The following is a 23,011-nucleotide window of genomic DNA, read 5'->3' on the forward strand; positions in this document are numbered from 1 at the left end:
TTCCAAAAACATGTATTTCTCGGCAGTCGAGTGTAGCAGGAACTCAGCGATAGACACGTGTTTACACGACACGTAGACACGATCGACTGCCGAGAAACACATGTTTTTGGAAAAGTCTTGATGGCTAATGTGGAGGCTACACCGGTATGGTTAGCAAAATACAATGTTCGCTGTTCTATAGTGAGTAGTCAGGTAGTGCTGACGCCAGGAAGATCGCTCCTTCTCAATTATTTCAGAAGTGTTAATTAGTTGGAAGAAAGTAATTAGTTAATTAATTAGTTGGCGTAATATCAGAGCAGCCTACCAAGAAAGCTCGCACTCCTCCGCAAGAAAATCGGACTTTCAAAAGGGATTGGGAAGAGAAATATTTTCAAATCGAAATGGTTAACAAAATCATTGCCTTTTGTGTCCTGTGGTGATTACTGATTAGTAGTGTAACAGCTTTTAACGTTGAGTGGCACTACAAAATTCATTCTGCGAAGTAGGATGTCTACAAGGAAACGAAAGTTAGAATTACTGAAAGCACGTAACAAGAAAACGAGTATGTTTAAGTGTGGCAGAGAATCCAAAGAAATAACTATCATTTCGTATAAGGTTAGCTATCTACTGGCCCGCAACATGAAGTGAATTATGAAGCAGGCTATTGTTACGTTTGCTGAGGAATGTTGTTCTACTAGCATTTAACTTAAAGTAAAAAAAAAATTACGGCTTAGTAACGACATAGGGACTCGACGCGTTGAGTGCATATGTAATGACCAACATGAACACTGAACAGTTTCTTCATCAGTCAAAAAAATTTGTTTTCTACTTGGTTGCACTTGATACCTCAAAAAACTTCACCCATATAGAGCAACTAGCTGTGTTTATCAGAGCAGTCATGGCAAACTTTAATATTTATGAGGAATGCCTCACTTTGCGTTCTATTTATGGTACAACAAAAGGAACGGATATATTTCGTGAATTTCAAGCCACTCTTCAAGAAGCACATTTAAATCCATCAAAGTTTTTTTCACTGGCAACAAATGGGTGTCCTTCTATGCTTGTCTCAAATGAAGGACTCATCAACAAATGGCGAAAAGAAGATAACCTAGCTCCAGTGACATGGCATCACTGCATTTCACACCAAGAAAGTCTCGTTGCTAAGTCTTTGAACATGTCTAATGTGACAAAAGTAATCATTCTTTATTACAAAATACATGGAAAATCAGCAGAGCCCTATTGGCATATGCATTTTCAGAGCCCTATTCGCTGGCCCGCTGCTTCTTAGTCAGGAGATCCCCTAGCATATCCTTAATGGAAATCAATATATGTGACAAAAGTAGTAACAACAACAGTAAATTGAATTCGAAAATATGCATTAACCATTGTAAGTTTAAAAAGTTTCTCGCAGATATTGATGCTGATTATGGTGACGTTGCCATGTTCACTGGTGTAAGATAGTTAAGCTGAGCTAAATGCCTCAAAAGATTCTATGACCTTTTTACGGAAATTAAAATGTTTGCCGAAGGGTAGGAAGACATCTCACCACTCGGAAGTGAAGAATGGACAGCTGATTAGGCCTTTATGGTTGATATCACTACCAGTGCCGGTCTTAGGATATTTCGGGCCCTGTGCAGAATATGCTTTGCGGGCCCCAATGACAATGATCTAATTCAGTAGCGTAGCTAGGTATTTTGTTTGTTTGTTTGTTTATCTTTATTCTGCATTGCGGGAAAGCGGACTTGAGCGCTATGCATCGGTGTACGCCTTCCGACATACACCTGACCCACGCTGCAGCCGACTGCAATGTCTGTTTCCGGTTGTTTACTTAACTTATGACTTAAATTTGGTACTACCCATTACTCGAAATCGATCACTAGGTAGAGGCAATTATCGTAAAGTTTCTTGCCCAGAGAAATAACAGCAAGTGCGAGTGGCTGGAGTCGAACATGCAGGCTCTCGACTGCGAGCCCAACGCGCTAACCACTCGGCCACGGCTGCCGACAGTAGCTAGGTATTTTGAAAGGGAAAGGGGGGTGGTTTGACGGTCGGCGGGCGAAGCCTGGCTGTGTGTTCCCCGAAGGCGACACCTAGCGGCGGAGGGTCTCCCCCAGAAAATTTTGAAAAATTGCTTTGAATTTGGGGCATTCTGAGAGCATGTTCAACAAAAATTTGGGTATGAATATTACTGTAAAATGGTGCTGTCCGGTGGCATAGCAAACGGATAAGATCATGTTTTCTTTGGCATTTTTCGGAAATAAAGCTATGTGTCCATGTTGAGTCTGGATGCAACCTATTTCGTCCTCTGAACAATTCGCATCCCGATTTCGTACCCTAACCCTGGTACGAAATAAGTTGAATCCTTAAACATTTCTAACCCTGACGTGATTGCATAGCACGAACAATTGTTGAGAGAATATATTTTCCAGCACATTCTAGGGCGCATCCAGAAAATGTTAATACTGTATCCCTTAGCTTCCATTTAAGCAGAAAAGCCTTGGATTTTTAGGTTGCTTCAACGTTTGATGACATTGAATCAGCATAATCACGGTGAATTCTTCGCTAAGAATGGATGGGAGTAGCCTACCTACTTCTACACTAATCCGCGCAATTTAGTTCAAGTGTGACATCACAATGTCTGGCTTTGATCTCCGAGTAATATTGATAAGGCAAGGTTGGTTACAAAATTAATTTATACGAGTAGGCTAAGTTTTGGTATTACAGTAAGAAAAAAAAAGCCCAGGAAAAATTCTATAAGTGAGAATGGATACGATGAACCTACAGTACTTGCTCTCTATCACTTTTGCTCACATGACACGCAAAAATAAACCTAAGGATAAAAGCCTAGTGAAACTTTGCATAGCAGAAAACAGTAACGTTAGTGCAGAAGTTTCCCGACTCCTGCCCAGAGCATTGTGACGCAAGAAGCCACACGACCTTGTTCAGTGGAAGTTAATCAGTTATGTTGTGTATTGGGCATCTACAGGGCGCTTTGACTTTTCAATGGTCTGGTCTGATGAAGGCCTTTCAGAGTTAAGAATTATCAACATAAAGTGATTAAGCATGACAATCGAAGTTAAATATGGTGTGTCCGCCATGAGACCTAATTTTTCCGCCGAGATAGCTGCTCAGACCGGACACGTTTGTCCGCTGTTAACAAAATCGAATTTTGACCTATTTCGCTCCCCTGAAAAAATCGAGAGAAATTTTGAAATGTTTGCGGCAACTCCGATCAGCGACTTCGGGTAAAAGTTGTTTTTTTCTCAATTTTTTTAGGGTACGAAATGTTCAGGGACAAAATAGGTTGTTATTCTATGTTTTCTTGTTGCTAATTCCTTCGTTGAATTCACTTGTTAAATTTTTCCATTGGAAATGACAAAAATTACTGCATTTTCTGAGTAAATTGCGGGCCCCTTAATTTGCGGGCTCTGTGCGATCGCACGGTTCGCACACCCCAAAGACCGGCACTGTCACTACCTACCTTTCATCACTAGTCAAATCTCAACCTGCAAGGAAATAAGAAGTTTTGTTATGATTTGTATAGCACAGCATCTTCCTTCATTAAAAAGATTTGCCTTTGGACATAGCCATAGGAGAGTACAACATTTTGGGGAGCAAACAAAAATTTTCCAAATATTGTCTTTGCAAATATACTTTCAAAACTCCATATTACTCACTACCTCTGAGATGGTGTATAGTCTAATACAGGGGCCAGGAATCTTTTCAGGTAAGAGAGCCATGAAAGCTATATTTTTGAAAATGTAGCCTATTTCTGTAAGAGCCATAGGCCTATAATGCTTTTACACTTAATTTAACCAACCACCTAGCCTAATATGTATTGGCAAGTGATGAGTTTGTGAAAGTGGAGCCATATTTAATGAAGATGAGAAAAACAGCGAAGAGTCTAGGGGACTTTCTCCAGGCAATTTTGAAAAAATGCATTTAATTTCATGCATTCTGACCGTATTTTCAGCTTTAAATTATAATAAAAAGTTATGATAAAACTTTTTGTGAGCCAGATGCCGTCACGATGAGCCAGATATGGCTCGCAAGCCATGAATTCCCAACCAATGGTCTAATATTGTATCTTCACAGTCATCAACTTGGCAGTTTACGAAAACTCAGGCAACAAAACGTTCAATTTAGGTAAACAAGGCTGACTTCACTTTTACATTCATTGACCTGTCTGTATCCCAATTACCCTAAATAAAGTACCGGTATCAAATTGAATTTTTCTTGCATCAAACTTGCACCTTTGAACACAACTACTTTTAGTATTCGATGTAGCCTAATATTTATTACAATGAAATCATGGAACATTTTTGCCAAAATAGTTTTACAAATAACTGCATTAGTAGGATATGGACAAAAAACCTAAACAGGTTTACGATGCTACAACGGAAACCTAGGTTTCAAATGCATCTAGTCGTTTTAACATTTTTGATGACAATGTCCATGTTTCTGAATTGTCAAGTAACGTAGTCCACATACAGCATTTCATAATTCGTTTTCGAATGCTGATGTTAATTTTGCGTGTTGATGTCTTTTTCATTTTGACCAAGCTGTTTCTTGCTATTTCTATTCGTCTCAATATTTCTGTATGGCATCTGCTATTTTTAGTTATTGTGTGTCCCAGACAGTAAAGCTTTTGACTGGTTCGACCAGCATTCCATCAATAGGAGCCTACATTAGTATGTGATATTTTGCAATAAAAAAGTTATTTCAATTTTATTAATTTACCAAAAAAGTTCATATTACACAACCCTCTGTGTAATATGAACCTCTGTGATGTGTAATATGAACCGCTTTGAATCATTGCTGAATTGAGGTGGATTGACTACACAAAACTGCCCTAAAGCAAGCCACATAACATGTGCAGCATAACAAAATTTATTACCATAAGGTTTTCAAATAATTTACACCAATTTTAGTAAACATGCACTACTTTTTAAATGTAGGCTAAGCATTAAATTCACAAAAAGATAAGCAACATTAATCGAATGACGTGCACTGCATTGAGAATGCTGGTAAAATTGAAGTCTGAACCCCAGTTTACAGAACCCCAGTTTACAAAAATTCATTACACCATCATAAATCACTTGGTAATATGAACCTGGGTTCATATTACTCATTCAGCTAGGGTTCATGTTACACACTTATGGTGATTCTAGTTAAAATGCTGATAATCAACTAAATGGGGCTCAAGTTGTCAACCTCCACGTGGTGAGCCCTGGATTCGACTAATGACAACAAACCGACAAGTAGCAAAGAGAAAGCAAAGCTTATCTGAAGCAAACAACATGCAAATGGAGTTGCAGTCTCCGATTAATTCCGACCCCGATCAAGCGCCCTTATTAGGGCGGACATCAACGAATGTCGTAAGGGAAGGAATAATCTTGCTGCAGCTCAATGTGGAAGGCTTTTCAAGAGCCAAGTCTACAGTTTTAGAACACCTGATTGAACCCTTGCAACCGACTGCCATCCTGCTCCAAGAAACTCACTGTGTGGATGTTTCGCGCCTGAAGATAACGGGCTTCCAACTTGCCTCCTACACTCTTAGTAAAATCCATGGAGTTGCGACGTTTGTGCACAGTGCTGCAACTTGGTCACATGTGTCCTCTTCTGATGATAGTGACTCAGACATAGAGTGGGTCGCTACTAGTATCGAGAGCGTATGCGTTGTTAACGTCTACAAGTCACCACAGACAAGATTTCTGAACGATTCGATCCCGAACTTCAGTTCCCCATGCATGTACGCTGGCGACTTCAACTGCCACAGCATTCAATGAGGTTATAACATCACTAACTCTGATGGGACAGCTTTGGAAGATTGGGCATCCTTCGTAGAGGCTCAGCTTCTGCACGACCCAAAACAACCTGATAGTTTCCGCTCTGCCAGATGGGGTACCACATCTAACCCCGATTTGGCCTTTGTGAAGCTTGGCGGAATCCTCCCGCATCGCGCTGTACTGGAGAAATTCTCTCGGTCCCAACACCAACCCTCACTGATTGTCCCTTCTAACCCAATTCGACCAGTACCAACCAAATACATCCCAAGATGGAACTTCCGGAAAGCGGACTGGGAAAAGTACACCGACCTTGTAGAACAGCAATGTAACCAGATTCCTGAAGCAAACACCGTAGGAGTGAACGCAGCATACAAAAAATTCTGTCAACACCTCATCAAGGCAGCCAAGCTATCCAATATCCATCCCAAGGAGCTGCAGGAGAAATTTTATCCCAACCTGGGATAACGAATGTCAGCAAAAATATGATATTTTTATGTCATCCGAACCTGGCTTGACAGCTGCGGCAGCCGCTACTGACTTAACAGACTGCATCAACAGGAAAAAAAGAGATAGATGGGAGGAATCTGTCGCTGGAATAGACTTCCCCACTCAAGTCGGAAAGCCTGGTCAACGCTCAACCGCCTCACAGGCAGGACCACGAAACCAAAGCCATGCCCTATAACGGCCAACTCCATAGCGAAACAACTTTTCACAAATGGCCAATATCAAGGAGCTGATAAAGCGCATGCCAGAGCAGTGAAAAATGAAATCAACCAACTATGGAAGGTACCCAGTTCAAGCTGTTTCCTATCTACCTCTTTTAACATCTCTGAGTTAGACGCAGCCATCAAACATCTAAAAACTGGCAAATCACAAGGTCCAGACAAAATCCCACCAGAGCTAATTAAACATATTGGACCACTTGCAAGAAAGTGGCTGCGACAGTTCATGTCATTCTGCCTAAAGAAGTTGCTCCTCCCAAAGATCTGGAGGAAAGCTAACATCATAGCCATTAGAAAGCCCAACAAGCCAGCTGATAACCCTAAAAGTTACAGGCCCATTTCCCTGCTCTGTGTGCCATACAAGTTACTTGAGCGTCTCTTACTGAGCAGACTCGAACCAATCGTTGACCCAAAACTGCCAGAAGAACAAGCTGGATTCCGACGCGGCCGATGCACAACTGACCAGGTTGTCAAGCTTACTGATGACATCGAAAGTGGTTTTGAAGCCCGTGAGAAGGTTCGTGTTGTCCTAGTGGATCTTACAGCAGCCTATGACACGGTGTGGCACCGTGGTCTTACTATGAAACTATTACAACTCATTCCTGACCGACACATGGTTAAGTTTTTGGTAGAGACCATCTCGAACCGTACCTTCATACTGCATACCAACGAGGGAAAACCCAGCAGACCACGCCGCCTGAAAAATGGCGTCTCCCAAGGTTCAACACTATCGCCACTCCTATTTAATATCTATATAAGTGACCTCCCATGCACTGCATCGCAACAGTATGGCTATGCGGATGATCTAGCTCATTTATATGCTCACAGGAGCTGGCATGAGGTGGAAAGAAAACTTGAAACTGACCTGAAACTGGTGGCTGACTATCTGGACAAGTGGAGGCTCAAACTGAATGCGTCAAAAACAACAATCTCTGCTTTCCATCTAAATAATCGGGAATCTCAGCGTCAATTGTCTGTCTCGCTAAAAGGAAATCCTTTACCATACACTGCAAACCCAACTTACCTTGGAGTAAAACTTGACCGGCAGTTGACCTACAGACCCCACATCGAGTCACTCCGTGCCAAGGTTATCTCGCGAAATAACCTTTTGAGAAGCCTAGCAGGAACAGGATGGGGAGCCCGAGCATCAACCTTGCGTACAAGTGCACTAGCCTTGGTCTACAGCTCAGCCGAATATGCCTCAGCTGTGTGGAACCGCAGCAGACACACAAAAAGATGGATTTATGCATTAACGACACCTTGCGCATCATCACTGGCTGTCTCCGCCCCACACCTACTGCTTATCTGCCAACTTTGGCTGGTATTGCTCCTGCTCATGTCCGCAGAGAAGAAGCCTCTCAAAAACTGGCTCTACATGCGAGACTCGATCCTCAACACCTTCTGCACAGTCACTCCCAAACAAATGGACCAGTCAGACCTCAACGCCTATCATCAAGGCGCCCATTCCATCGATATGCTACACAACTTGTGGATAACAACTTCAGCTGCATGGAAACATGGGCCCAAGAATGGAACGAGCTGCCACATATCCCTTTCCAGTTTTCAGTTATGCCAGCACTCTCCATCCCTCTTGGAGCAGACCTCTCAAGAAAGGCATGGGTCACATTGAACAGGATCAGATGTGACGTTGGCTGTACTGGAGCTAATCTGTTTAGGTGGGGGTTGCATAATTCGCCGATATGTGTCTGCGGAGCGGTAGAACAAACAATACAACACATACTCCACGAATGTTCCATCTTACGACCCCCAAGTGGAATCACTAGTATTCGACAACTGGACCCAACTACCGTATCTTGGCTGCACGAGGAGGCATTGCCAATCTAAGCTACTACAAGTCAAACGAGAGAAGAGAAAAAGAATCAACTAAATAATGCATTTTTTAAACAAAACTTGTTGTGATTTCCATCATCAAGTTTATTTGAGGGTATATTAATCAAAAATTACAAGTCCATTGATACACTGATAAAAAAACAACAATTTCTCTATCTGCAAAATAATAACGCACAAGCTTTAAACCTTCATACCCCCAAAACTTCAACAACACGCCAACTTTCAACAAGAACATTTCCGGTCGAATGACCAGCAAACTTACTTAATTCAAGCTGTTAAAAGTCAAACATTTTTATTGCCACGTTTTCTGAAAACAACATGGGTTCATAATTCACAGCAGTTCATATTACACGGCTTTCCCCCTAGTATTTAAACTTGGTACATTTTATTTTCTTGTTAATCATCTTTTTCATCTTTTTTGTGTTACTTTTCGAGTTATATCCCTTTCTAATATTACTTTCCTTTTTTTTTTTGGAGAGCTTGTACTGTTTTGGAGAGAATAATAATATTGCTTTGTTTTTATTTATTGTCGCTCTACAACAGTTAAGGTCTTTTAGCAGTGTGGGCAGTGGGCACATTTGTCGTGAAAAAAGGTTTCGTGTATTTTTTTTGTTAAAAGCAAAAACTTTCTTGATTTTGTCAGATGATACTATAAAGATGAAAAAAAATTAGGTGGCATTTTTTCTGTGCACTCTAAGACCTGAAATCCCCTATCAAAATGGCCAAAATGAAATTTTGGCCCGTTCATTTACAGTAAAAAATATACAAAAGTACTTTATGACGTAAATAATTCGTAACAAAGTTACTTTGTGACGCACATACAACAAGCTTATTGAATCATTTTAATCAGAGAAATGCAAAGAAATTTATTCTCACACAAGTCAATTCAATCATATATTGCTAAAAATCGATTTCGATCAGCTAGAAGCTAGATCATCTTCAGTTAAGCTAAGCTTATTCAAATAGAACGGTTCGTTTTCTATTAGAATAAGCTTAGCTTAACTGAAGATGATCTAGCTTCTAGCTGATCGAAATCGATTTTTAGCAATATATGATTGAACTGACTCGTGTGAGAATAAATTTCTTTGCATTACAAGACATGTAACCGAGTCGTTCATATCAAGTTGTGGGTTTGACACCTGTCAGAAGATAGCCTACTTCATTTTCTTGATCATTTTAATCAGCCGTTTTTTATAATTTGTGACGTCATAGATGAATGACAGTAGGCTACCAGAGAGAACCTAAGCTTGTATAACGGTTTTTACAGGTTTACTCAGGCTGCTGGATAAAAATAACAAAGAAGTGATACAGGGAGTAAAAGGCGAAACAGCCTGTTAAAGATTTTTAATAAATTGAAGAACTTATAGTTGTTGCTTTTTTATGTAGAAATAGTTTCTGGCGATAATCTGTGAAGCAAACAGTCTGCGAGGAGCCAGAGTGTCTAATGATCACATGTGATACACAAAAAAACACTATACAATACATACTATCTTTTATTCTCGGCGAAGATAAAATTTACAATTTGCTCACCAAAGCAGTTATGAATGAAATTGCTAGCAACGACATCCTTCGGCGTGATGAGATTGGGCAACCGGTTTTCGAAAGTTTCGTCACGGAACGTCTTGTAGAATGATAACTTTCCAATTCCGTGTGGGACAAAATGACCAAGAAGAAACTGTCTACATTCAAAAGTGCCAATGCAATTGCAAAAATTAGCATGGGAGACAAGGTAATCAAATTTAAAGAAGAGCGAGGACTGTTGCATCGGTTCATTGTATATCAAGAAGTCGACCGGAGCTGGACCTCAAGAAATGCATCGGAATGTATGAGTTTGGTGTGGTGCCTCGATTACTGTTTGCTTCAGATGGACCCCTCCTGCTGGCATATGAAAAGGCATCAATACTCCGTCATCTTTAGAAGCTGGATACCGGTAGTAACAGACAACGGGTACAAGTTGACAGGAATGAGGTAACTGTTACTCAGCTGTCCGATAACCATTCATTCCAAGTACCCTTAAAGATGACAGACACAGCAGTTGAATATACCACTGTAGACCCACCAGATGAACTGACAGCTCACCGAGTAATCATCATTGATGGGATAGCTATAGTAAACGCAGTTACCAAAACGAAACAAATGAAAACATGCCCAGATTTTGCCGAAGCCTTTCTTCAGATAATTTGTAACAAGGGTACACAGTATGACGAAATCAGGTTGGTGTTTGACCGGTACATCGAAACATCACTCAAGCAACAGATGCGGACAAAGAGGACCAAGGGAAAGTCAATAAATTACCACGTGAAAGACAATACTTTTATCCAGAATATTTCCCTGAAGGACTTTCTCTCAGATATCCGCACCAAAGGAGAACTGACCGAGTATTTAGCTAAAAAGGTTGTAGCCTACATCACAGTAAGAGCTCCAACAAGAGACTGAAAAAACTACTGGTGATATCGGAAACACAAACCAAGAGCAATGATATTCCAGACTCGCTCCTGACTCACAGCCAAGAAGAGGCAGACACTTTGATTGTTCTGCACACTCTAACTGTTATCAATGAAACAGAACTGGTTGTCAGTTCCCCAGACACATACATCTTGTTGTTGCTCATCTACATGTATACACACTTGCCCGGGCCTACAACTTTCCTTATGGGAAAGGGCAGATTGATGAGGGACATTTGTGGGCGAAACATATACAACAACTTGGGACCAAAGCGTGCTTCTGCACTTCTAGGTTTTCATGCTCTGACTGTTTCTGATATGACTGAGAGATTTGCTAGCAGAACCAAAGACTTATGCTTCAAGGCATTAATGTCTTGTGATGATGAGATCTTGGTTGCACTAGAAATAATCGGTAACAGTAGCGTAGCCGGGAATTTTGAATGGGGGGGGGGGTTGACGACCTAGCGGCGGGAGGTCTGGGGGGCCTCCCCCAGAAAATTTTGAAAAATTACTTTGAATTTGGTGCATTCTGAGAGCATTTTCAACAAAAATGTGGGTATGAATATTCCTGTAAAATGGTGCTGTCCGGTGGCATAGCAAAAGGATAAGATCATGTTTTCTTCGGCATTTTTCGGAAATAAATCTAAGTCTCTATGTTTTCTTGTTGCTAATTCCTGGTAGAAATGTTTGGTATTGGCAAAACTTGCTCTTTTAATGCAGTTTTGTTCAAAATTAGGTTTTTTTAGACTGGAAGCGTCATTATCAAGCATAAAGAGATTGAAAGCATCATTCTCAATATCGTGACGGCACACGCGTGCCAAAGGGGGGGTTGTAACCCCCAACCCCCCCCCCCATTGGCTACCCCACTGCTCGGGAATGACACTGATCTTCCTGCTGATGTATGCTCGCAGTTGGAACGCTTTGTCTGTATTTTGTATCGATCCAAAATCTACACGAAAGTGAATGAAATCCGTTGGCTCCTCTTCTCCAATCGTGCAGCCTAAGGAGAAAACCTCCCACCAACTTCTGGTTCACTAGATTTGCACATTCGCCGGGCTCATTATGTATGCATGATTTTGAGAAAAGCTAGCAAAGCCCATCCCTGCCTTCCAGCACCAACTGCATTTAGTTGGACGTTTGATGCAGTTTCAGGTCACTTCACGCCAGATCGTTGTTTAAACCCACCAGCTCCTAAAGCAGTATCGCAACCCATAAAGTGCGGGTGTAAACGTGGATGCGAAGGAAGGTGCAGCTGCCACAAGAACAATATTCCATGTAGGCTACAGAAGTCTGTGGCTGTGGTCTCAGCTGTAAAAACAAAACTATCCAACCAGTGATAAATGAAGACTGAGAATTTGAAGATGAATTGCTTTCTTTGACATTCAATAAATATTATGAATTCCGTAGATGTCGGTTGTTAACGATAACTGCCATTTAATCAGAAGGCCTAAGACTTCTTACATTTTTCGCGTGTGATACGTCTTAAAGGATCGAACATTAATTCAAGTTTCATTGTATTTAGATCAGTTCATTGGCTTTCTAGTTGCGTATTTTTTGTGAAAAATGAATGCATTTAAGTTAATACAGTCCATGGTGTAAAATTAAAAAATTACGTAGGTAGCTTAGCATACGTTTCGGGTGCGCGGGGGTATTTTGAACAACATTTTAAAATTTTGCACATGTATGTGATATAGGTAACCTAAATTCGATGATTCCGTTAGATTTTCTGTCTCAGAAAACATATATTCAGATATTTTATTTGTAATTGTAGCCTATATACTTGCGAAGATATTGCATAATTATTGTTGTGCCCCATTTTCAACGCCATCTTGGATTTCGTGCCCCAAAAATGTTCAGAAAAAATGCTACCCTAATTTTTTTTTAGCTTATCATGTTTTCTTTCAAAATTAAGTGAGTTTTTGCTTTTAACAAAAAAAACACGAAATTACAAATATGCCTACATTGATAGAGCTCATTTTTAATTTTATATCAGGTTTACGAAGTCATCATAGTATTGATCGACTTATTCTCACTACGTTATGCAAGAAGGAACACAATCGCTACCGTTTTTAAAGTTTTCGATTTGACCCGACCTGGAAGCGATCTCAGATCAACCAAACAAAGTCGAACGCAAAACCACTCGATCCCTGAGCTGGTTTTGGTATGAGGTGGTTGCAGTTGTGTTGCTCAGAGCCGCAAAATTAGACTTCCCATCTTGAGGTCAGTACATAGAGTAGATAGAATAATGATGGATTACGTAGTTGTACTGTATAGTTGAAATGAAGTTGTAAATTATTTCCCAACTCAGTGGAGAGGTTTTTGACATATTCAACAAGTAGCTTGCCATCAACGCTAACAAAAATAACTTAAAACTGAAATAACAAAAGATAACATTTGTAATGTGTGGCACTTTTTAAGTTTACCTGTTGAGAAGAATAACAAGGTCCACAAACGATTGTGTGCACCGCACAACTAGGTTTGAGTTTCCAGTCGAGTTGTCCTGGCAACAGTGACCCTGGCTTTGTGCTTGGTCGTCACCAATCACACCGGGGTGGGCCCCGAAACTCGACTCTTCAGTTTGCTGTGTAGACTCAATTGCAACTTCTGAGTTCATTGTTTGAAGCCGTATCCTGGCGACATTGTTTTCCGTTATGCCCTGTGGAGAGTGCACGGAGTCACTGACATTAAAAATGCATTCCAATCGTTGAGAAGTTGAATTGGATAAAGTAGCAACTAATAAAAGTAAGCTATTGCATTGACGCTAAGTTAGTAGGCCTACTTGCAAATATGCAAATAGCCTTGTGTCATTTAACACTAGTTATAGTTGTGATAGGCCTACAGTAAAACTTGCAATAGGTGAACAGCAAAACTTTATGATTTAGGTTTGGCCTACCGGGACATTTTTCTTTTTCATTGTGATGTCCTTTTCATTATGATGCATTGCTTCAAAGGAAGGAAAGCATGTGGTAACAATTTCATCACTGGTGTTAGTGGTTGTCAAGTTTCTCCCTCTGGGATTTCCGCCATTACAATAAACTTCAATTGTTGTGACGTCATCATGACGTACACATTGCAAAACGGTGTCCTCCATCTCTCTCTTTAAGCGTGTGATCCACCCTGATGTGTGGGAATGCAACAAAGCTCTCCACCTTCCCTTGTCAGGAATAAATCCAATTTTCGACACGCTATCATCAAGCTCAGCCAATCTGCAATCAACGTTTCAAGCGATGCAATAAGCCACATTGTCAACGTTGAAACATAAAGCTTTTCTGTCTTTGCTCTTGCCAGCTTTAAGAAACTAATACGAACCTTTAAAACATGCGAAAAGAATACCTGAAAAGTTTTTTTAAATCCTAGCAACGCCTGAGATTTGTCGGAAGCAAATTAATCAACTAACAAATTATAACAAAACTTTGACAGAGAGTTCGCTTTGTTGTACCACAGACATACAAAACAAATTAACTTCAATGAGTTTAACATTTTATTACACAAAGAAGTACAACATAAGTAAACTTCAACTCAATCGTTTTCGACACGTACTTGTGTCCTTATCAGAAATAAAATGAGAATTAGATAAATCCAACTATGCACTATCCAACACAAAAACAACACCGTATCGGTTGAGGCTGAACAGCATTTGAAAATAATAAAAATATTTTTATCTCCAACAGACTCCACATCAAACTAAAATCAAAAATTTTTAACACTTACGTTTTTCCAATCGTGCTATGTGCGTGAATTGGACGTTCAAAGCAATGAAAAAACTTACCACTCTCCGAAATCACATCATGAGAAGCATGATCAACAAAAGGCTACTTGACCACATAAGAATAGAAGACGCATTGATCATAACGACCAACCGACTATAACAATCAATTGCAGCAACAATAAAATTAAAATTTATAAAACTGTTCGGCCACACCAAAAGATCAAAATATGGAGTCAGCAAAATTTGCATGGAAGGTAAGGTCAACGGCAAAAGAAAATGAAACAGACCACCAAGACGATGGCATGACAACATCCAGGCATGGACCGAACTCAAGTTGGCGACACTGGGCGAGCTAGTTCAAAACCGTGACTTACGAGGCAGATGACCCGTGTTGATGCGCAGTTTACTTCAGGCGGAGATGTCGACTAAATATATACAGCGTAGATGCACTGTTAGAGTTGTAAATGCAAAAAACGTGTTTTTTTTAAAAAAAAAAACTTGGGCCAAAAAAACACGCGTTTTTTTGTTTTTATTGTTTTTTTGTTTTTTTTCATATTTTTCTGGAAAAGTTGCAATTTTTTTACAATTTGCAGCTTAGTTTCATTATAGTGCTCTTGAAAAACATTAAACTAGTAAAAATGGTTTTATTGGTGTGCTGCAATTCCTAAGTGTTTGTGCTTTGGTAGCAGATTATGTTTTCTGCATAGCTCTGCGTTGTTTCACTTTCTTCTTCATTCTCGGACATGTTTGTGGCAGTAGACCTGACAAACATTGAATTAATGCAATTTGATAGCCTAGGCTACATGACACAATGTAGATGAGTTAATTTCTTGTTCCTTTTATGGATGGTAGCCTACGATGTTAGTATACTGGTAGGCTACTGGTTATTCTTGTACAATGTAGCCTACACACCCAATGGGTTGAAGAAATTTTGGAAAAAACAAGATGGCAGTATTCAGAACACACATTACCTTGTTTGTGGTATTTTACTAATGCAAGCTATTGCCAATAGCTTGTTTAAACATGTTTTTTAACTGATAGCTTAGCAACGATGTATTATGTTTTAATTGTTTTATAAATGTTGAAATAGAAGTATTCCATTCGTGTGTTGTGAGGTCTTAGACATTTTGTCATTCATGTTTCTTGCAGATCATTTGTGACATAATGCACGAGATCTTATCACTGATATTTTTAGTTGTCAAAAGTAAGTGCATTTGTTAAAAAAGATTAAGGTGAATGTTCCTTTCAAATGCCCACCACCCATGTTGACTATTGCTAGTAGCTACCAACCCTGAATGAAGAAATTTTTCCTTTAAAGTAGAGTTTTTCAGCACTGCTCAGTGTTCACATAGTGAATAAATGCTTCATATTACTTTTCCTGACAAGTATAAAGTTTTACCCATATTCCCGCAATGCAGGAGAAAGATACAAAACAAACATCAAAGATGAAAACTTATTTTATTTGGGAACAAGAACAAATTTAATGAAACTAACAAAAATCTGATGTAGTAAGAGTCTATTTGCTTGTTACGAAGTAGTTATGCAAGATCAGAGTCCTCAGATGAATATAATCTGTTGTGTAAGCATAAGGAATGTGAGAAGATGTGAAGGAGTCTGACTCTGACTCAATACCAGAGCTGTTGCTATCACTGCTGCATGTTTGATTGGATTTTAAAGGGCTTTTTCTGCTGGTTGTTGGTAAATGCACATCAACTGGAATAACCTCTTGACGTTGTACTGGAAAAGGCGTGGAGTACTGGTCAAAAGTGCGTTTGTCACTGGTGGAAATAACCAACTGCGTCAGTTTAAAGTTCTGGCTTACAAATAAGAGTTTTGGTCCCTCTCCACTACCTTTTGTAGGTTTAAGAGTTGTAATAATATTCCTATCCTACTATGATGATTTTGTTTTTCAGAAGTTTTAATCAATGTTCATTACATTAGTAATGATTGATGAACGATACATTACATTAGATTTATTACATTACACTAGTAATCATGTACAGGTTACAAACGATGAAAGTATGAAATACCGGCAATAGGTCAAATCAATATTATTTGACATTTGAATGCCCACATTGTGAAGTAGACAAACAGGACACTGACCAATATGCTCATTAATCAAAATCCCAGATAGCTTCGAAACTGTACACGAGTGTGGTACTCCATTTAACAACTGGCTGGACCAAATCACAGACAATACTTGTGTTGTATTTTTAGACATATAATAGAAATGAAGTAAGTAGGTCGCAAACAAGTAATAATAATTCGTCAACCAAGTAAATGAACACCACTGACCTCTTGTACTTACTCAACATATTGTACAAAAGCAACGCAATATATATAGCAACCCGAAAACGCTGAATGTGATTATGTAGTGAGGCTGGTCACAAGTTACATAAAAACAACGTGAATTAAATGGCGACTATACCACCTCCCCGATAATTTTTATACACAAAGATAAAATATGAACAGGACACCAAACAATAAAACTTAAAGTCGAAAAAGAGCCGGAGGTCTGCGGCGACCTTCGTGGATTGTGTCGCCCGAATTCCGGTACACTAGGTGTCTCTACTGAATCCGTTCGAGCTGAGGTGGAGACAGCGGAGGAGTTGACCGTTGGCGCAAGAGTTTCTCCCGGCTCCTGGTCCTCCGATGATGCATAGCGAGGTTGTAGTTGGTCCATACGGCGCCTCCACGTCGGACCATGTGGCAGTAGACGTACCAGGAAGATTCGGCTGCCCTGTCGCTTAATTACCTCGGCTGGAACCCAACGAGAGCCCTGGCTCCGTCATGGAGTGAAGGATAACGCGTAGCAGGGTTCACCTGGTTTAAAATGTTGTTTCGTATTTTCGGAGGCGTCCGTGTTGCGAGTGTTTTGTCTGGGTACCACTTGAGACGATGTGGGGAGAAGCGTGTCGATCCTGGTGCGTATCTGACGATTGTTGAGTAATTGACTTGGAGAGTAGCCACCTGGAGTGGGCGTGCGTCGATACTGCTGTAGGAATTCCAAGACGGCTTATTTCCGGTGTAGGGAAGATTTTCGAAGTGCTAGCTTGAACGTACGTACGAGGTGCTCCGCCTCTCCATTGGTTTTCAGATGGTAAGGGGCACCCGTGATGTGTACCATACCCCTCTCCTTACAGAAAGTTTGGAATTCTGTGGATTTAAAAGTAGTAGCATTATCGGTAACTATAGTATGGGGATAGCCGAAATGAGCAAAATCTTCTTCTAGCAGGTTAATAGTAGTTGTTGAAGATAAGGAAGTAGTATCATGGATACATGGGTATTTGGAAAAAGCATCAATGCTGAGTAACCTATGGTCACCCATGAATTCTACCGCATGATTTATGTGTAGACGACTCCACGGTGCTTCTGGAACCGTCCATGATTGGACCTGGGTTTTAGATTGCAGTTGGTATTCGCCACAGGTACTACACTTGTGACAAAGTTCCGTTATGTCTCGATCGATGTTTGGCCAGTAGACAGACGTTCTTGCCAACTACTTCACTCTCTCAATGCCGAAATGTCCTTCATGAAGCAACTGAAGGACGGAAGGACAAAGTTTGGACGGGATGGCCACTTTGGAACCGTAAAGTAGACATCCGTAACAAGTAGAAAGAGAGTCTGCGTACTTACAAAACGGTTCGACCGGGTCTTGTGGAGAAGACTTGGCCGGCCATCCTTCATGAATGAAACGCATTACCGTGGAAATGATAGGATCTTTAGAAGATTCTTTACGTAGCGAGGCAGCATTTGGGGTCTAGACCTGCAAATCTAAAGCATCGATAGCGCAGACGATGTCAATGTCATCCGCACTTTCCTCTTCATCGAAGACTTTATCCCTTCCTGCTGGTAAGCGACTCAAAGCATCAGCGTTTTGATGATCCTTCGTCTTCCTGTACTCGATAGTGTATGTAAATTTCAACAAAAAGAGTGCCCAACGAGCCAAACGATTTGCTGCCAAAGAAGGTGTCGATTTGGTGGGGCCAAAAAGACTAAGCAATGGTTTATGATCAGTGACCAAAATAAATGATCTACCAAAAAGATATTGATAGAATTTCTTTAGCGCAAAAATTATCGACAAAGCCTCTTTTTGAATTTGGCTATAGTTTCTCTGAGAGGCTGTTAATATCTTTGAAACGTTTGCTATAGGCCGTTCTGTGCCATCTGGGTAAAGGTGAAACAAAGTAGCACCGATGCCCACACTAAAAGCATCACATGCGATACCTTCCGGAAGTGACTCATTGAAATGTGTAAGAACCGCATCAGTGGAAACATAATGCTTAAGCTGAACAAAAGAGTTTTCCTCTTGTTTTCCCAATCTCCAAAGAATGTCCTTTTTCGTGAGATGGTATAGTGGTTCTGCTACTGTGGAAGCGTTCAACGGTAAAAACTTCGAATAAAATTGTAAGGAACCTAAAAACGAACGAAGAGGAGATACGTCAGTGGGGTGCAGACATCTCCTGTGTGGCGTTTACCTTTGGAGATGCCCTGCCTGGACAAAATGTGTCCGAGGTACTCTACCTGAGGTTGTGCAAACTTACACTTGTCTTTCCTACACCTCAGGCCTTTTGAGTGAAGTCGATCGAGGAGCCGTCTAAGATTCTGGATATGCTCCTCAGCAGTAGAGCCACTGACAAGAATTTTGTCTAAATAGACTGCTACCCCTGGAAGGTCGGCTGTATGGTCGTCCATGATCTTCTGAAAATAACCCTGGAGCAGAAGATAGGGCAAAAGATAAAACATTTTGTAAAAGTACGCCACGGTGAGTGCTTAATGCGAGTCGCTTTCGACTGTCAGGACCAAGTCGTATCTGATTGTAGGCATCAGCCAAGTCTACCTTGCTGAAACCATACCCACCACCCAACTTTTGCATTAAGTCATCTGGTAAAGGTAACGGGTAACGATGGGTCTCCAGGGAAAGGTTCACTGTGACTGAATAATCGCGTAACTTGTATGCGTAACTTGGCTTTCGCTTTTGAAGAGTTTGAAAGCTTAGGGACTGGAACAACCGGTTTGTCCCAATCGCAAAACTGAACTGGTGTCCATACACCACGTGCAATACCCGAGTCATAGGCTTGTGCTAAATCTTCCTTTAGTGCGAAAGGTACAGGCCTAGGTTTGAGAAAAACAGGTTAAGCATCAGATTTAAAATCTATGTCTAGTTCATAATCTCGTAAGCACCCGAGTTCAGGCTTAAAAACATCTTTGAACTCGTCACATAAGAGGGAGCATGCTTTCTCCAGACTCTTATCAGGCTTGTCGCATGACTGGATACTCCGTAAAGTAAAATAGTTAGACAGAAGGAACTTATCGATAGATATTCCTAAAGACGAAATTGCATCACGACCTAGCAAGTTTAGTCCTTTGACTGTCGTGACTACAAAAGGAATAATATCTGGCCTTCCCGTGGAAGGACAAGTTACCTGGGCCGTGACAGAACCCGTGATTGGTAGGGGAGATGTGGGACCAATGACCCTTTTTGCACACTTTGGCCAAAAATTTTCAAAGTTTGACTCTCAGAATCACCAAAATCTGCAGAAAAGTTGTCAGCAAACCCATCTACCTACATGCCAAAAACCAAATGAATATCTCGAAGTTTTATCCTCCAAAACTGAAATTATAAAAAAATTAAAAAGTGGGTCATTGGTCCCACACATGTGGGACCAATGACCCATCCTCGTGGGACTTTTGACCCACCCTTACAATCGAGTCGAAAACTACACAATACTTTCAGGTTTCATGTTTTTATTTTTGATTTTGCACAAAAATATACAATCAAAACAATGCGAAAAATGAAATTTCAAGTCTAGCATCAGAAAAGTGTTTGTTTATGCACTGTCAAAACAAAGTTGCAATGCATCATTAAATGTCATGGCGAGATGAATCTTTCGTTAAATCGCATAACTCTACAAAGCCTTTTGGTACGTGCTACCTGTGTAGGTTTGTCAAAAATGCACACAATTTCTGAGCACTTCACAAAGTCCTCAATATCAGGAAACACAAAAGCATTTTTAATTTTGACGCTCCCCTTCAAAAAAGAAATCTAAAAATCTCCATCCTCATCACTCATCAGGACCATTCAGCAACAGGCCAGCAAATCTCTTACATCTTCCTTTATTGGAATACACTTTCACAAGCGCATAGAAACCAGCTTCATCACTCTGCTTTGGCGAGGTCGTCGTGTCATGACGCAACACTTTTCTGACTAACGGCACAAAGTGTTTCTATCAATATTGTTTTCTTTGGCAGTCTTTCTTAAACTGACATTATGTTCTAATACTTCCTTCAAAGAATTGTTCAACACTTCTTGTGTAAAAAAGGAATATTTATTTTTGCATAGCTTAAAAGTAGGCATATTGAAGTTAAAAACAAAAAAAATAACATTGGGGGACCTTTGACCCACCTGATGGCAAGCATGGGTCAAAGGTCCCACATCTGCTCTATCTTGGCATTCATGCAATGGTTTAAAAACTGGTGTGAATTTTTACCGGAAACCAATGCAGTTTTATCACCCAATCCATGGTGCATAGCCTGAACTAAAAATAGTATTTAAAAATGTTCTCTTCCTATTCGAAAACAAAAAATGAATGCGACCGAAAAAACTTATTTTTTCCTCTAAAAACAACTTCTGCCTCTTAAAATCAAACTAGCAAGTCTGAGTTGACCAAAACACATGTGCTTGACAAAGAAGAAATCTCGACACCAAAACAACTAATAAATGAACAAAACGCCTACAGGATGGCGAAATCGAGCCTATGGTCATTGGTCCCACCCTGCTCATTGGTCCCACATCTCCCCTACTAGATGCTTGGTAGCAGATTGGAACTGCGACACTGGTGCTTGCAGTTGAGGTGCGCCTATCCGATTCCAGACGTCGCTGGAAAGGAAATTTCCATTTGTAGCAGTGTCCAGTTCTAGGTGTGTGGTTACCGAATTAATAGAGATCGGTACTTCCAACTTTGAATTTCGAGGTTTTCTGCAAGATCTAGAGAGCATGTTAATTTCCTCGATACAGTTTATCTTAGAAGGTTTGAACTGCCTAGCTTTCTTTCGACAAACACTTTGTAAGTGTCCCGTAATATTGCAGAAATGGCAGGTGGCTTTCTTAAACCTACAGTCATTGGCGTTGTGGTTGGAATCACCACAACGATAGCATTCTTTGTTTTTAGAAGTAAAGAAAGTATCTGTAAGCTGCCTAGTTTTTGGAGGTTTGTTGATGGTCCTTACTTTCGCAACCGGTGCTGGTGGAGTGCCGTAAACAGTTTCTTTGGCTACCTTGGCTGCCTCTTCGGTTTCTGATGCTACCTCCACTGCACGTTTGAAAGTAAGTGTATCAGCTCTGATTTTGAATAACGCTTTAAGTACCGCCTCGTTACCTATTGAACAAATAAAACGAGTACGTAAAGCTTTGTCCAATGGATTTGAAATGGACGAGAAGTCACAGGTGGCAGCTGCTTGGCGTATGCGGACGGCAAGTTCTTGAGCTATTTCACCGGCTAGCGCTTCATCTCGCTTCAGAAACGGAATCGCTCTCTCGCGATGAAGCGTTTTGGGTCGAATTGTTGAGCCATGTAACCTGTAATTTTAGTCATGGTGTGATCGTTGACTTCCTTGGGGTTTGTTTTCTGGGCAGCCAAATTTGTTAACATTTTGTAGATTGTAGGTGATTGATTGGTGAGAAAAACCTGCGGTATTTTGTCTTGTGCGACTGAATGTGCCGCTACAAAGGTGTTAAACCTCTTCCAATAGTCTGCCCACAGTTCAGTGGTGGCATTGAACGTTACGAACTTAGGTAAAGATACCTGTGGTCACAACGGTAAACCATTCCCTCTTCGTGGGAAAATTGTAACATAAGATTCTCGGATCCGTTCGTCTGTATGCAATGACCGAAAGAAACACTCTTCTAAAAACGTCTATTCAAGAATTGTATTTCTGTAAAAATACCCTCAAGGCTGTCGAAAAATGGGGGCAACACCGTACCCACTAAAACTTGTCACTGCAATACAAATTACTGAGATAAAGACGGAAATTTCGTCCAGCTGGTAAGCACTAAGCAAAACAGTTAAATATGCGACCAACTTTTCAAGCAACAAATTTAAAATGACGAGAATAGATTACAATATTCCAAACGCACGCAACCATCTTCTGTGACGTAATAATGATAAGCATTATGAAGCTATTCAAGCACCTGTTGAATTTGGCTTACACCATATCTCGTAATTCAAGATTTAACGATTATGTAATGTTTCACAGGTGTGACAAGGGTGATGCAATCTTTGCTTATTTCTAGCAACAGTGCATAACGTAAGACGTCAGGTTCAGTAGACAACGGTTCGATGTGACGTTTGATTTGAAAATTGTCCGTAACAACCTGCTGTTGTATTGTTGTTGGTTGTGGTCTTGAAGTTTGGCGCGCATTTCTCGTAGTTGCTCCATGAGTAGTTTCGTCTGATTTTGGTGACGTTGTTCTTGTTTTTGGTGACGTTCTTCTTGTCTGGCAATTTGCTTCTTCGT

At 40.5% G+C, this 23,011-nt stretch overlaps 1 protein-coding gene across 1 annotated transcript in view; it reads right to left on the minus strand.

Annotated features, from left to right (window-relative positions):
* Positions 1-23,011, minus strand: part of LOC145766623 (uncharacterized) — a 78,992-nt gene that overhangs the window by 39,761 nt on the left and 16,220 nt on the right. The window contains exons 11-12 of the mRNA XM_082578336.1: positions 13,679-13,991; positions 13,209-13,441 (exon numbers count right to left, since the gene is read on the minus strand). Coding sequence (XP_082434462.1) covers positions 13,209-13,441; positions 13,679-13,991 — 546 coding nt within the window. The remainder of the gene's footprint in view (positions 1-13,208; positions 13,442-13,678; positions 13,992-23,011) is intronic.

Source organism: Aplidium turbinatum, chromosome 3, assembly GCF_918807975.1.
Source record: "Aplidium turbinatum chromosome 3, kaAplTurb1.1, whole genome shotgun sequence".
NCBI classification, from domain to species: domain Eukaryota; kingdom Metazoa; phylum Chordata; class Ascidiacea; order Aplousobranchia; family Polyclinidae; genus Aplidium; species Aplidium turbinatum.